The sequence below is a fragment of the Choloepus didactylus genome, chromosome 12 (assembly GCF_015220235.1).
Source record: "Choloepus didactylus isolate mChoDid1 chromosome 12, mChoDid1.pri, whole genome shotgun sequence".
Classification (NCBI taxonomy): Eukaryota; Metazoa; Chordata; class Mammalia; order Pilosa; family Megalonychidae; genus Choloepus; species Choloepus didactylus.
This window is the reverse complement of record NC_051318.1, coordinates 88,607,307-88,623,939: the sequence shown is the minus strand read 5'-3', so window position 1 is coordinate 88,623,939 and position 16,633 is coordinate 88,607,307. Positions and strand designations below refer to the sequence as shown.

Here is a 16,633-nt window from a genome sequence, read left to right as displayed (position 1 = left end):
TTTTCTTAGTGACTGGTATGTGCTTACACCCAGCTTTCCCATTTTTGGTATCATGATTTCCTAGCATTTTTAAACATTCATGAAAAGTAAGAAAATCATCCCCTAATTTCTGAGCTTCAAATACTTAAGACAAAGTCAAATTCTACTATCAAATAGATAAGGAGCACCTAAGTTTTAAGTATCTCATGTTACCTTGCATGACAGAAGTATGGTCTCTTATATACTATGGAAGGAGTGCTAAATCCATGACAGAATTCCAAAACCAGGTTCACATTTAAAGCAATCATAATTATCCTACTTTGCACTAAAATCCGAAACAAATACAGAAACCAAGCTTGCAAGTCACTGATGTCAGCATTCAAGAGGCACATATAAGTAGGTTCAGCCCAGAGTCTTAGAAACTAGAAATATTCATAACCTCTCTTGTTCTTAAAAACTGTGATGTGAGCACTTAGATCCTTTGTCGTGTCTTCTACCACACCAGTCCCACTGGTATGCCTTTGTTTTAGTTCAGTAAAGAGTAGTTAACACAATATTAAAAAATGAAAACCAAAGCCAGGCATCTCTTAAATTTATTGGAGAATTTATAGTTGGGAGAGGAAAGATCACAGGCTTAAACAACTGTAAGATAAAAGAGCAGTTACTTGCAAATTATTACAAAAGTAATCTCTGAAATGTTTTGAGCCACTGGTAAAACAAAGAAAATTTTGGTGCATCCCGAAAGTTCCCAGTTTGGTAAGTAAACATATTAAATTACTGAAAAGCAAAAATAAAAGTTACTGTTACATAGTACAAGATCTTAATGTAGTAATTCAGCACAAATGGCTACAATTACTCAAAGCTGCTTTTGATATATATCTGGCATATTAAACAAGAATGTGGATTACCTTTAACACTGCACAAGTAACCAAACATAGCAAATCCAGCAATATTAAAGCCTGATATTAAATAGTATTCAAACATTACAACAAAAACAAAACAAAAATGAATTTCTAGACTTACAACTCTACCCATACAAAAGGAATGTACATGGATGGTAAAAAAAAATAAATAAATAAGTAAAGTGACAAGACTGAGTAACACTGTATCTGCGTCTTTGGAGCAGGAATACAGCAAATGGGTAAATGCTTGCAGGGTTTTTTTGTTTGTTTGTTTTTTCCTGAAAAAAGAAAAATGCATTTCTGAATTCCCATAGAAGCTCTAATTCTCTTGAACTGGTGACAGGGTTTTAAATGCCAAGTATCTTCCCTACACACTGAGTATGAATGTGCTATTGAAAACAATTCTGTGGAAAGTGTTCTTTGAAAAATGTAAAATTTAAAGTGAATGGGAAACTGACAATATTAATTTTCTAAGAATAATGTTAGCTAAACAAATAAAGTAGACATTTGAGTCTGGACTCTCCTGATGAAACTGGATTAAATTTTGCATTTGGGGAACGTGGACTAATATCAAAGCCATGTGGGAAAATCTCTCCCTTGCTTTATTGTGTGGTACACTTAATAAGCAATTCAATTAACCTATCAGCAACATAAAACCCTTATTTAAGCAAAATTAAAAGGTTATGAATTGAATCAATTCACATCAAATATATTAAGGGCAAGGGGAACAGTTTTCAAAGTACAAAGATGTTATCATACATATTTAGTAAATAACCACTCTCAAAGTTTTCATAACTGCATTAAATTCTATCAAACCATCAAAAAGATATGTCATTTTCTTCTGTGATTTATAAATGAATCATTCCTTTGTATAAATCAGGAAATATTTTCAAAATCAACATTAATAATACCACAAATATAAAACGTGATTTAAGCTTGGCTTAGGAAAACAAGAATGTGAAAGTAATTACCACATCTCAGTCTAAAAACACAGAATGTTCCAAAAAAACCCCTATCAGAGGAATCATTCATTTTCTTTCCATATGTCATTCAATGGTTCCTAAATGGATAAACAGAGAATTTAGCTCAATGCTCAACGTGCATCACAATGCCAATGGTTCTGAATAAAACAGGGTACTTCATAAGGACCCAAATGCACAGAGTGGCAATATTACAATGTTACAATATAAATACATCAAGCAGATTTGTAATAAGACAATGAGAGCTGTCCTCAACATAGCTATTCTAAAGACTGAGCAAACAAACAGATCTAAAATGTCTTTGGAAAATCACATATACAAAGTGCCTCTAAAGAAAGTCAACTCAGGCTGAACTTGGTTAAAAGATACTGCTCTAAACTCAAATCTTTTCTCTAAGAAAGCTTAACACACTTTTTTACACATCTGCCAACACTTAATATTTTTCTCTTTGCTCTTGCACTGAACTGATACAAGTGTGGAATTCCACTATGATTATTATCACTAGGCCTGCTAACACCAATACCTGTTTGGTCATTATATAGTGGTTAAATAAGGGAACTCTGAATCCAGCACAGCTCCGGAAAAATGCAAAGTAAACAAGGATATAAGGAAAATCCTACCCCAAAACTATCATTACCAGAAGAGAAATAAACATCAACATCTTCAAGCACAAAAAGTTTTGCAAAACTATTATAACATTTTAGTTCAAAAGAAATTCAGATTTCAGTTTTGCTGTTGATCAAACCCATAGAGACATACATCCAAGTTACTATACAAAATCTGATATTTAATATAATTGTAAAAATGCACTAAATTAATTAAATTATACCATAATTAACAAGAGCAAACATTTCTGTTTCTAACATCTAAAGCCCAGTCCAGTGCTGTCGCATCTCAAGTTCTAAAAAGCTAAAGACAAAAACAATTCTAGGTATATGTTTCCTATATCCCTCCGCCTTAAAAAATACTTGAAGAACTTTAGCAAATATTTATATTTAAGGCCTGCTCTATTTCTGTAGTCTTAAATTAAGAAAACCTAAAGCTTACAATGTAATCTCACAAAATATTTAAATAACTTTTGGCACTTTTATTAAAAAGCAAATTTGAACCTTTCACTATAAAACACATCTCTTTAGTATAATTATTAATTCAAATTCACTTAAGTGCCCTTATTCCCTGTCCCCCCATGGGTGCCATGTCTTCTACATCTTGTGTAGCTTTCAGAACATCCAGTGCTTAAGGTAAAAAAAAAAAAACATTTAATGGAAGAAAACCAAAGACCCCATAAAAAGTGATTTATCCTACATTACAAAATCCACCAGTGGAAAAAACAAAATTCATACACACATACGCACACACCCAAACCCAAGAAATGATCTTCGTTCTCTAATCATGTCAACTTGCAGTTTCTAAAGACAAGGCAGTGGGAAATGCAGAACCTGGAAGGCTTGTGTCAGAGAAATTTACAAAAGAGTACAGATACTTTTATCTGGGGAAAAAAAAAAATCCTCATTTTTCAGGAAAAAGCTTATTTTGCTAACAGGGAGTTTTTTTTTGTTTTTTCAAAATTCCAACAATGACAAGGATTATTAGCCTTCTCTAAATGCATTTTCTTATTAACAATCATTTCTAAAATTTTAACATGTTTTGCAATTTCAATTTTCACTTATAGGATAAGCTAGGGACCCAAAGTAGTCAAAAAGAGAAATAAAAATTCCTACTGCACAATCTTTATAGACATTTTTATTTTAAAGCACCCCCTTTTTTTTTTTTAACATTAACAGTGGGTTTCTAACCAAGAAAACAGTAAAATGAAAGAGAGCATGAACCTCTTGCAAGGTCAGGGGACTCCTTTACACACACACACACACACACACACACACACACACACACACACACTCATGCCAGAATGGCTGGCAGCATCAGCATATAATGTTGTTTGAAGAAAGGCTATGGAAACTATCACAATTTGGTATTTGTAGAAATCTAAAATACTAATGTTTCTGCTAAGGAATTAAATTAAACCAACAGCTACCAATTGCTGAACTACAAAAATAAAACTGACTTATAAAAACAGGGTACAATGAAAAAAACTTAGCTTCAGTTTCATTTTTGATGTCAGATTAATTATTAGTAGGACACCATTTGTTTGCAAAGGCAAATACCTGTTGCTATATCTGCAGCAGGCAAAATTCTGACTCTGTCGCTGGACCTACCCATAGCCAGCTCAGTGCGGTGGTCTCCAGGAGGACCATTTGGATGCCAACAGAATGCTGCCAGACATGCCGCCGAAAACCTCATGGTTGGACCTTCCTTCATGTATGTGTTTTTAGGGTTTGAACACAATACACATGTGGATAGAAGAGCATATGGAGCTAAATATTTTGAGATTACAAAAGTATGAACTATATACACCCTGTGACCCAAAGCACTTAAAAAGTTATATTTGCCTTCCTCCCAATTCATTTAAATGTTAACATTCACTATTCAAATTTTACCCTATGCATCTTTATCTGTTTCTTCCCCTCCCAAAACAAATAATAAATTACACTAGTTTGGGTTTGTCCTATGCATTTTCCAAGAGCCAATCAAACAACGAGGGGCATCCCTCCTCACTGGAAGTCTTTTCCGTCACTTCATAGTATCTAAGCACAGCCTGCAGGAGCGTGCCCACTTTCCATCCTTTTTCTTGTAATTGTTTTGAAAGCTAATAAGGAGAAAAAAAAAACAAACATTAACCAAAAACAATTTTATAACAATAAAGTTTTCATTTTTATTTTTAAGGTTAAATAAAACTAAGAATCCTAGTGTTTGCAATTAAATATTGTTTTCCAGTTATAGCAAGGTCTTTCCTAAACCAACCCCTTTACCCAAATTAAACATTTTTCCTTCCTGGCCTTTAAAAACACATCTTTTCCACAGAATGACACTTTGGGATTGCTAGAGACATAACTCCACAAACCTCACCCAGCTGGTAGTCTGTGTGGGAATGCAGAGGTTACATTTCTACAGGAAATTTTTAGCCCAACTAAATATATCTGCCACACCCTCAATTAGGAACATAAAATAATAAATACAATGTCAAGCTTAATAAAATGATGTGGCTTTTCCTTCCACAACATATAGTGTGGCTTTTGTCTGGAAAACAATCTGGCCTCAACAGAAACATGGCCTTCTAAGTTAAGACATTTTTTAATGTTTCAAAAAAAAACAAAAGCAAGAAACATATATATAGGTTTAAATCAGTTCTAACCTCACCAGTCAGAACATGCCTTATTCATTTTTCCTACAAAGTTCTGTAAAACTACTTGAATTTTTAATAATAAAAATATGCTTAACCATTTTTAAATCAGTTGTATTGAGATATATTTCATATACCATACAATCCACCCATTTACAGTATACACTTCAATGGCTTTTAGTATATACACAGAATTCTGCAACCATCACTACAATCCATTGTAGAACATATTCATTCCTCCAATAAGATCCCCTCATGCTCATAATACTGGTTCCCACCCCTGGCCTGTCAACCACTAACTTACTTTTTGTCTCTATAGATTTGCCTCTTCTGGACATTTCAAATGAATGGAATCATATAATCTTTGGGTGGGTGGTCTTTTGTAGCTGGCTTCTGTCACTTAGCATAATGTTTCAAGGTTCATCCATAGAATAACAGGTACCAGTATTCATTCCTTTTTTTATAGTTGAATAATAGTCCACGGTACATGTGTGCCACATCTTCTTTATTCATTCATCAGTTGATGGACATTTAGATTGTTTCTATGAATAATGTTGCCTTGAACATTTGTGTACATGTTTGTGGGGACATATGTTCTCATTTCTCTTGGGTATATCCCTAGGAGTGGAATTGCTGGGACATACAGTTAACTCTTATGTTCAACTTTTTGAGGAACTGCCAAACTGTTTTCCAATGCAGCTGCACTATTTTAGATTCCCACCAACAATGCATGAGGGTTCCAATTTCTCCACAACCTTGTAAACACTTGTTATTATCTATTTATTATAGCCATCTTAGTGGATGTGAAATGTTATCTCATTGTGGTTTTTATTTGCTTTTCCCTAATGACTAATAATGTTGAGCATCTTTCCATGTGCTTACTGGTCTGTTTGTACAATAGTTCTGGAAAATGACTATTCAAGTCCTTTGCCCATTTTTTAATTGTTTATTTCCATCTTTTTATTATTAAGTTATAAGAGTTCTTTATATATTCTGGATACAAGTCTCCTATCAATATGTGATTCGCAAATTTTTTCTCTCCTTTTGTGGTTTATCTTTTCACTTTCTTGATATTTTTTGAAGAACAAACATTTTTAATTTTGATGAAGTTCAATATATCTATTTTTTCTTCTTAAATATGTGTGAATATGCTTAACTTTTATGTCCCTACACAATTCTCTCTCACGTGCTATTTATGTTAATAATGTCTGTTGTGTGTATTAGTGAAGATTCAGGATTAAGACTATATTATCTGGAGAAATTAGAACTCTTATTCATTGTTTGTGGGACTGTATAATGGTACAGCCACTCTGGAAGACAGTCTGGCAGTTTCTCAGAAAACTAGATATTGAATTACCCTATGATCTGGCAATTCCACTGCTCAGTATAAACCCAGAAGATTTGAAAGCAGTGATACAAACAGACATTTGTACACCGATGTTCATAGCAGCATTGTTCACAATTGCCAAGAGATAGAAACAATCCAAGTGTCATCAATAGACAAGTGGATAAACAAAATGTGGTATATACATAGGGTGGACTACTATGCAGCAGTAAGAAGCAACAAGGTCCTGAAACATGGCAACGTGGATGAACTTGAAGATATAATGCTGAGTGAAATAAGTCAGGCACAAAAGGAGAGAGATTGTATGTTACCACTTCTATGAACTATATGAATGATGTTAAATCAATGTCATATAATATAGAATCTTGGGGACCTAGTGAGGGACAGTAGCTAGTGAGGGGGAATGATAATCTAATATGTTCAGATAGGTTAATGATGGTGAATTCAAAGGTATGGTAATGGATAGGAGTGATGATTGTTAATGGGGTTATAAGTATCAGAGTTGTAGTGAAGGTGAATAGGATTGAAAGGGGTTGTTTAAAGACATGTTTCCCACAGATCAGTACCATAAATATAAATAAGTGCTTGCGTGATATACTTATAAGGTATGACACTGGTACAGAGTTGACAACAGAAGGGTATATGGGAAAAGTGTACATATTGCATATTAGGGTCTATGATTACTAGAATACCGTATTAGTATCACACAAACACTAGGGACAAATAAGGGCTGACAGACAAGAGCTACAAGATGTTTTGGGTCATAAGAATTGTTTAAAATGGAGAGTGATGAGGATTGTACAACTAAGTAATGATTTGAGATATGGATGGATTATCGTGGACATAACTTATGCTTGTGAACTTAGGAACCCCCTACTTTATAAGCCAAGCCCTTGATACCGAGGCTTGCTCAAGTGAAACTTATGGTTGTAAAGAGGAGGCTAAGCTCACCTATAATTATGCCTAGGAGTCACCTCCAGATAACCTCTTTTGTTGCTCAAATGTGGACTTTCTCTAAGCCCAACTCTGCAAACAAATTCATCACCCTCCTCCCGACATGGGGCAGGACCCCCACGATGAATGAGCCTTCCTGCAGACGTGGGACATAGATTCCAGGAATCAGCCTGACCCTGGCATCAAGGGATTGAGAATGCCTTTTTGACCAAAAGGGGGAAAAGAAAGGCAATAAAATAAGGTTTTACTGGCTAAGAGAATTCAGATACAGTCAAGAGGCTGTTCTGGAGGTTAGTCTTATGCAAACTTCACCTAGATATGCCAAATGAACACAATACGACAAGCCCAAGTCAACAGTAGTCCCCAAAACCTTAAAGAATACCCGGACCCCTATCTGAGACTCTATAAAAGTTTCACTCACTAAGTTTATTCTTCAGAAACTTAAATCGTTCAGAGTGCTCCTATGCCAGCTAAGTCCCAAAACCCAGAGGCAACAGCCTCTTCAAGAACATCAACTAGCTGTGTCCCCTTTGCTCATAAAGCTTTCCAGCACTAGCCAGCAGCTCTGAAGAGCTCTAGCTTAGACACGGTGAACGAGGATCCTTTTTGAAAACAGGTCATGGACAGGCATCGTCATCTACATTTAAGCAACCCCGTCTCCACTCAATCATCAGGCAGACACCCTGGGCCAGGTGACATGGTGGGAAAGGACCCGATACCCAAGCACCATCTAAAGCCTTCTTTAGCCCTTAATTTATCCAGGACTAAAAGAGGACTCTGGAGAATGATCCTCTGCCTAATGTCAGTTTCTAACACTTTCCCTACTCATTTGTTCCACTTGGCAATTCATTTGCTGAGTGTCACTTTCTGCCCTGTTTTCTCCTTTTACCCCAAAACAGGAACCCAAACTAGAAAAAATCCAAAAAGCCTACGTAAAAATAAACTATAGAATACATAATTCTTTCAACAATTTCCTAATAAATTCTGAACCAGAAATGAAGAAAATCCTTAATAATTTTTCCTTTTGTGTTGTTATTCATCAATCTACATTGATTGTTCATCTGACTATTCTATACGCCATGGGAAGATTGAGCCAAAGTTCTGTTAAGGACAATTCTGGGACAAAAATGTAGACTTTAAACTGAAGACTGAATAGTAAAATGCTTGGCACATAGTAAGTGCTCAATAAAAGTAGCTTTTTATTGCATCAAATCTGAATATTCATTCTCCCTATCATGTATGCAAAAGTGGTCCATGTCCCTTTATTATGTTTAAACTTTTGTTGGCTTTTGATTATACCAGCTTCTCATACTAATGAAACTGTATTAACAGAGAAAGAGATAATACACTTACTAGGTTCAATTATGAATCAGCTAATAGAGAGAATAATGCAATCCTTTCATATGATGAACACATAAAAAGCTTATTAAGGACACCTACCTTTGAGAATTTAACATGTGCCAGGTATAAGACAAAACTTTTTTTTTAATAGTTTCATATTTAATCCTTACAGATCACTGAAAGGTAGATTCCAGACTCATCTCTATTGTGAAGCTAAGGAAACTGAGGCTTGGGCTGGTTAACTTGCCCAAGATTACACTGCTAGCAAGTAGCAGGGCTGAGATCTGAACCCAGACTGTGGATTCCACAGCCTCAGCATTTAACTGTTCTGCTATCAACAGGCATCTTCTTAGACCGACCATGAGGCACTGTTCCATGTATCCTCACAACCAGCCTATACAGCAGGTACTTACCAGCATAAATTCCTTCTTAGCAGAGTCATGAAAATAAAGTTCTGCAACTTCGGCCTCAGAGGCAACCAGCCACTGGAGAATAAGCCTCAGCTGGGGGTCTACTGTGCATGGCTCCATGTCAATATTCGTGATTAGCAGAGTCTTTCCATCTTGCTCCGAACCTAGTATTCATATTTAAGCAAGATGAAGTGAAACACATCAATTCAACTCAACACTCAGGATTCTAAGGATATATAAATGTTTTCCATTTCTTAAGATTCCAATGAATGTTGAGAAATAAAATCTATCTTTTCTTACCTATACCATAACATCAGCTAAAACATTTCTTTGAAAGGACAAAATCATGCTAAAACAGAGGAAAGATGTCAATCATTTACTGATAACACAAATGTAAAACACTATTTTGTGGTACTTAATTCAAGTACTATAAAGGTCATAATTGGTGTCAAAATATGGTCCACAGGTAAAAGGAGAGAAATAAAATTATAAAGCCATCATTACAATGAAAATATAAATGAAATATACAAATAAAAGTCTGTAATAAATGCATTAAAGGGACTTTAAGAAGGCTTTCTGAACTAAGCAAAAAGAAACAACAGCAGAGCAGCAGCAAACTCTTGTGTAGCAGCACACATTACATTTTTAGTGTACAGATATAAACTTCTTGAATCCTGACAACCACCCTCTGTAGAAGGAACTGTTAACTCCTCTATTTTACAGGTGAGAACCTGAAGTGGATAGAGACTCAGGGTCTGACAGCAGGGAAGAGGTTGAGCCAGGATATGAACACAGAATATGAACACAGAATATGAATCACTTCGTTCTTCCCGCAAAATAAAAAGAAAGAAAGAAAAGACATATGCAACAACCACTTACTTCCCCAAAGCCAGACAGACCCAGGAATTTTCTGGTACATCCCTATTATATATAAGATGCTCCTTCTGAAGTTTATTTCTTTTTTTCAAGAAAATTATGTTTTCAACATGAAGGAGGATAAATCCCTGTTGACTATAAAACCAATGATCTGTGAACCAACATCAAGTGTTGCACACTGCTACTTAATAATGGCCAAGCAGCAGGCAGTACGGACAGACAGGGGCCTTCCCACACCACTCGAGCACATGGCACAAGCTGGCTGACATCCTCTCCATCTGTACCATTAATGGAAATGTTAATGGAAGTCCCTGATTCTTTGTCACAGTTTACAAGCATTCTAGACACAACTAATCAATTTTAGGACTTGGGTTGGAACCTAATTTTTAATTAAAAAAAAAATGTGCCCACATTATGCTATTAAAATAAACATATTGTCCTTATCCTCTTCCCCACCCTGACACTCAATCAAAAATGAGTCTGGGGCACTATGGATAAAATACATGGTCTGTGGGCTATTTTTATAAATCCTGCAGAGCTCATGAGGTTGAAAGCTAAGTTACCCCCATGCTTCTCTCTTGAGGTTGTTTACTCAGTTCAGGGCCCCTGGTTGCCTGGCCCGGCAGGAATCTTCAAACAGCTCTCTCTTTACAGAAGTCACTAAACACTAGTGAAAAGGGAAGGGCCTGACATCACGCAATTATATAAAAATAAATCGAGATTAGCTGCCTTAGGATTTCCATAATTTTGAAACTTTCCATAAATCCAGACCAATCTATCTCCTAATTTACCAATTCCTAATTTAACAAATTTGAAATCTGGCTATAACTTTCTACATAATGAGACAGGCTTATAATATCAAAAGCCAAGTAATGACAAATCTACATCTACATTATAATTAATTTCTTGATTTCTATCTGCTCACAAAAGAAACCCTGAAAGTTTGGTTAGTGCAGGAAGATTTTATTTTTAATGAATTTCCTATTTATATTAATTTGTATCTTCTTTCTCTTAATCATTCCTCAGTAATGTTCATAAGTAATTACTAGTTCATTAGAAAAAAGAATGCATTTATACTACATATAGCCTTTGAAATAATTTTGCTCACTGGTGTTACTTGGGAATTTTTCTGTGGTGACATTTTTAGTCAACAAAAATAAAGCAAATATTACATAGTTTTTCAATGACTGAAAATATCTACCTATCCCTACTTCTATAGGATAAGAAAACCTATTTCTCAAAAGGCCTATGAAGAATGTCTAGTAGCAAAAGCAATCAGAATTTTAAACAATATAAATAATCTAAAAGTTTGAGGATTTTAGCTCAAAAATTGGCACCCTCAGTAACGCTACACAACTTTCCTAAACAAAGAAATACAACTGATGATGAAACCAATTAAAAACTCATGTGTCATAAAGTACATTTTAAGAAATTCATTTTGGTAATTTCCTCAGTTTGCCCATTTCTAAAAAACAATAACAAAAAAATTACTGGTCCAAAATGAAACATCTCAAGCAGTATGAGAATTTTTTGTACATGCCACTCTATTGAAGACATTATTGGTATATTCCTAATTAAAAAAAAGTAAGATTTTGGAAAAAAATGTAACCATCTGAATACAATGAAAACTCAGCTTCAATGTGAAGTTTCAAGAGCCACTCCACTGAGTCATTCTAACAGATTTGAATTAAGATTATAAACCATGGCCTAGACTCTGTGACCAATGATATCTGGCACTTACATATCTGGAATTATCTTTATTAAAGTAAGATTTGAATATTTTCTTTAAGTCTGTATAGTTTACGTGTAGGGCTGGAACTGGGGGAGGGGGGTGGAAGAATTGGTTTAGAAACATCTTTTTGTTTTTACTTATTGATTCATGTAAGTTTGACATTAAAAACTAATTCCAGAAGTTAACCTAAAAGGAAAAATATTACTGCCAATAATATGCCATAATTATAATTATATTTTATAATATGTGTAAAGATTTTAGATTTTATACTTTGAATGAGAAAACTACAGAGAGATGACCTATCTCTCAAATAATTGAATAATTCTCTTAAAGGATTTAAGTGTTTACATCAATGAGCATTTCATTGGTTTAGCGATCAAATAATACAAGCTGCTCAGCAAGGGACCTGAAGCTGAATAAGGAAAACTAGTTCAAGAATACTCTGGCTTATAATGTTTTACACAAATAACACATCTGTGAATATAAATGAATATAAACACTGAAGACTGTTTTAGGGATCCTTATACAAAGAAACATACAAGCACCTTGAAAAATATGAAATGCCAATTACCTTCTACATTGTCTTCATTCTCTTCCTCTTTGTCATCTGGTTCATCACTTTCCAAATAAAATGGGAGAAGCAGTTAAAAAAAAAAGGTGTAATTAATAATGGTATTAAAGCCAATTCTTACAATGTGGTAAAGAATGAATGTTACAATATGATGTGTGACATTTAGAAAGGGGAGAAATGACAATAAAAAAGGAAGCTTTGCTTCTCACACTATTTCATGTTAAAATATGAATTGCAAATGTTGCCTAAGGATAAGTTGATTAAAAAAACAAGGACTCTTACCTTACTATGATGTATAGAGCCAAGTGATTTCATAAATTAAATTCTCAGCCAAAATAGTCCATCAATTTGGTTTTAGATAACATAGAATTTGAGTAACATAGAATGCCATGAATAATTAGGCATTTATTAATGCCTCTGATGACATTTACATGTATATATTTTAACAGAGTACATTTTCCCTACACTTTTCATATATATGAAATAAAACTATATACAAAACAAAACAAAACAAACAAACAAAAAAAAAAACAGAAATCCTGTAGGAAGCAAGCTCTTCTTAATGAAATAATAATTGGTAGAATGAAAAGTAGCAAGCAGAGCAATACATGCATAACAATAAAACATTTTGCAATTAAGTGTCAGACATATCTTAGCATGGTTGAATTTTTTTCATTAGATGTAAATTCATCAGACAAAATCATGTCAAATGTAGGAAAAAAGCAGGTTGATACATATTGGCACTGTAACCCACATTCTTTTAGGAATACAACTTCATGCATTAGTGGTGAAAAGACTCATCAGTTTTAAGTTTCTGGACTGGACCAACCTGTCTGATGTTGGAAAGGATAAATTGTCCTCATACAAATCTCCTTCTAAACCAAGACTGCTCCAGCTACTGCTGTTACCATTACTGCCAGGGGAAGAAGAGAACAGAGCTGAACTAGAAAATGAAAAGTACAGGAGACCTTGGTTTTCCTTGGGACAGCTTCTGTCCTTGATAACTGTGGATGTGTTGGAGCTGCCCACTGGAGTGGAGCAATTCACAGAGGTAGAGACCATCACTGCTACTCTGAACGGTAGTTGACGGATTTGAAGCTTCGGGAGTTTTTCTTGTCCTCTACAGACCATGAAAAGTACTCTCAACTTTGTTTTACAATTAATACAACAGAATGCCTTTTAGGACAGCAAATGAATAAATGAAGAAGATTCATAATGAAACAGATGTCATACGGAAAATCCTGGAATTGATTTTGTAAAATCCAGTACTCTTTAACTTGAGCACACTTTTAAAAAGAGAAAAAAAATAAGTTAACATTCTCTCGGGTCTTTAGATGGTGCAAACCCAGTGCTGGGCTTTTTTGGGGGGAGGATGGAATGAAAGCCACCAAGCATAGTCCCAAATATAACTTTTCTAACTATGTGGAGAAAAGACGTTCTCTAATTTTAAAATACTCTGTCAATTACCTTCATCTCATACACACATAATTCAGTACATGGCCAAAAACAAAAATTTTCTTCACAATAAAGCTAAAATAACCAAGGTTTAATAAAGATTTACACTTGTCTGGATGGCCAGCTACTAATGCCACACAGATTACTTCTTATGCAACCTAATCAAAAGAAAAAAAAAGCAGTGGCTCTATCTACAAAACATTAAAAAAAAAAAAAAAAAAAGCAACTACAACTACATTCTAAAACTGTTGCAAAGCAATTTAAAAAAGCAACTGTGTTCAGAAATAAAATTAATAATTTTCAGACTAAAACCCTCAACATGCAATTTTTTTATGTTCCAGTTATTAAAATAATTAGTAAGCACATTAGTTTGCCATGATAAGCAGCTATTATTTCCCTATATTATGCTGTATAAGACTAAGCAATTAGAAAAATTAATATTTACACAAATTAAAATTTTGGTACTAAAAATATAAAATAAATTAAACCATTTAGCATATTCATTTTAAATGTTGATGTGGTTACGAAAACAACTGATTATTTAAAATTCTAAATAGTTTCCAAGTAATCTCAAAGAACTTACAAACCCATAGTCACTTCAGTCCTATCAAATTGTCACAAAGAAAACCGTAATATATTAGAAAATAAAAGTTAAAATCAAGCAGTGTCTTCTCAAAGTATGTTCAAACAAGTATAACTCTATTGTAAAACCATTAAAAACAACCAGAGTTTTGTCCATGTAACCTACTGACAGAAAAATAAAAAATGTGAAAATATGGAAATACAGAATGGACAGACAGCTGTGGGCCAAAGAGAAAAATTAATTATCTCAAACACACTGTACTACTTACTTCTATTAAAAGCATGATTATTTATTGTGCCTAAGAGTCTCCCCCTGAGTACCTCTTTGTTGCTCAGATGTGGCCCTCTCTCTCTCTAACTGAGCCATCTCGACAGGTAAACTCGCTGCCCTCCCCCCTATGTGGGACCCAACTCCCAGGGTTGCAAATCTCCCTGGCAATGCAGAATATGAATCCCAGGGATGAATATGGACCCGGCATCGTGGGACTGAAAGTATCTTCTTGACCAAAAGGGGGATGATGAAAGATGAGATGAAATAGTTTCAGTGGCTGAGAGATTTCAAATGGAGTCGAAAGGTCACTCTGGTGGACATTCTTATGCACTATATAGATAACACTCCTTAGGTTTTAATGTATTGGAATAGCTAGAAGTAAATACCTGAAACTACCAAACTCTAAACAGTCCTGAAGACAATTATGTAATAATGTAGATTACAAGGGGTGACAGTGTGATTGTGAAGACCTTGTGGATCACACACCCTTTATCTAGTGTATGGATGAGTAGAAAAACGGGGATAAAAACTAAAGGACAAATGGGGTGGGATGGGGGGATGATTTGGGTGTTCTTTTTTCACTTTTATTTTCTATTCTTGTTCTGGTTCTTTCTGATGTAAGGAAAATGTTCACAGATAGATTGTGGTGATGAATGCATAACTATGTTATCATACTGTGGACAGTGGATTGCATACCATGGATGATTGTATGGTGTGTGAATGTATTTCAATAAAACTGAATTTAATAAAAAAACAAAACAAAACAAAACATATGCATGTACATCCATTAAAAATGTAGCAGAGTAAACCTACAACTTCTCTAATAAAATAAAAAAAAAGCATGATTACTTAAGCAAAGGAAAAAATTACAAAATTAAACTATTTACCTGTATTCTAGTAACAATTTCTCCATTTTATTAACAATAAAATTCTACCTAAGTATTAGATGAATATGAAAAGATATTGCAGCTAAACAATGTGAAGACTAAAAACCCAAATGCCTTCTATCTAACCCCATTCACCATTCCTTTTTTGTAACTCAAAATAGGTCAGATTTGAAGTCAGTTATTTACAAAATGGCCACTTCTAACTAAGGTGACCGTATAATTTTTCATTCAATGAAGAAACTTTTGAAAATGAAAGAAATCACTATTCATTATTATACCAGAGCTGCAGAAGTGAACCAGGACTATCCTGAACAAACCAGGATTTACAACCTTACTTTAGCCCAACATGCGTTAATTTCCTCAATTTACCAATCTCTCTACTTCATTCTTGAACTTTTTTTTTTCTGTCTTTCCTCATTTCCTATCTCTAGAACAGGAGTACTAAAATTCTTTATGGGGCTTTCAGTCATATGGAGGCTACACTCAATTCTGACACACACAAAAATTACCTCAAAAACTCTGCAAGTCTGGCCCCATCTCTTAACTTAACTTCCAGATAGCTTCTAGGAATTTTACAATATTTTAAGGAATTCACATATATAGACCAGTTCTCTTTCTGATCAAATAATACATTCTTCCTAAACACTTCTGAAAATACAAAACTCTTTGTTTTTAATTTTTGCACTCTACCAAACTTCCTACTCAAAGTGAAAGTGCAAGGTATGTCCAACCACTGAAGTCTTTATCTCTCACCTTGATCTCTGTGCCAGAAAAAAATGGCACATACGGCAGATGTCATCAAAAGACATAGCATGCATGCAAAGGAGAGGCTAGGCCTCCCTGTATTTGTGCCTAAGAGTCTCCTCCTGAATGCCTCTTTGTTGCTCAGATGTGGCCCTCTCTCTCTCTGGCTAAGCCAACTTGAAAGGTGAAATCACTGCCCTCCCCCCTACGTGGGATCAGACACCCAGGGAAGTGAATCTCCCTGGCAACGTGGAATATGACTCCCGGGGAGGAATGTAGACCCGGCATCGTGGGATGGAGAACATCTTCTTGACCAAAAGGGGGATGTGAAAGGAAATGAAATAAGCTTCAGTGGCAGAGAGA

General features: G+C 34.8%; 1 protein-coding gene across 4 annotated transcripts in view; it reads right to left on the bottom strand.

Annotated features, from left to right (window-relative positions):
* Positions 1 to 554: 554 nt before the first annotated feature.
* Positions 555 to 16,633, bottom strand: part of AKAP11 (A-kinase anchoring protein 11) — a 55,070-nt gene continuing 38,991 nt past the window's right edge. For 3 of the 4 annotated variants that reach the window (XM_037799758.1, XM_037799757.1, XM_037799759.1), the window contains exons 9-12: positions 13,161 to 13,244; positions 12,332 to 12,378; positions 9,156 to 9,316; positions 555 to 4,568 (exon numbers count right to left, since the gene is read on the bottom strand). In XM_037799758.1, the coding sequence (XP_037655686.1) occupies positions 4,428 to 4,568; positions 9,156 to 9,316; positions 12,332 to 12,378; positions 13,161 to 13,244 (433 nt within the window). In that variant the 3' untranslated portion in view covers positions 555 to 4,427. The remainder of the gene's footprint in view (positions 4,569 to 9,155; positions 9,317 to 12,331; positions 12,379 to 13,160; positions 13,245 to 16,633) is intronic. The other variant, XM_037799760.1, reaches the window with a different exon arrangement.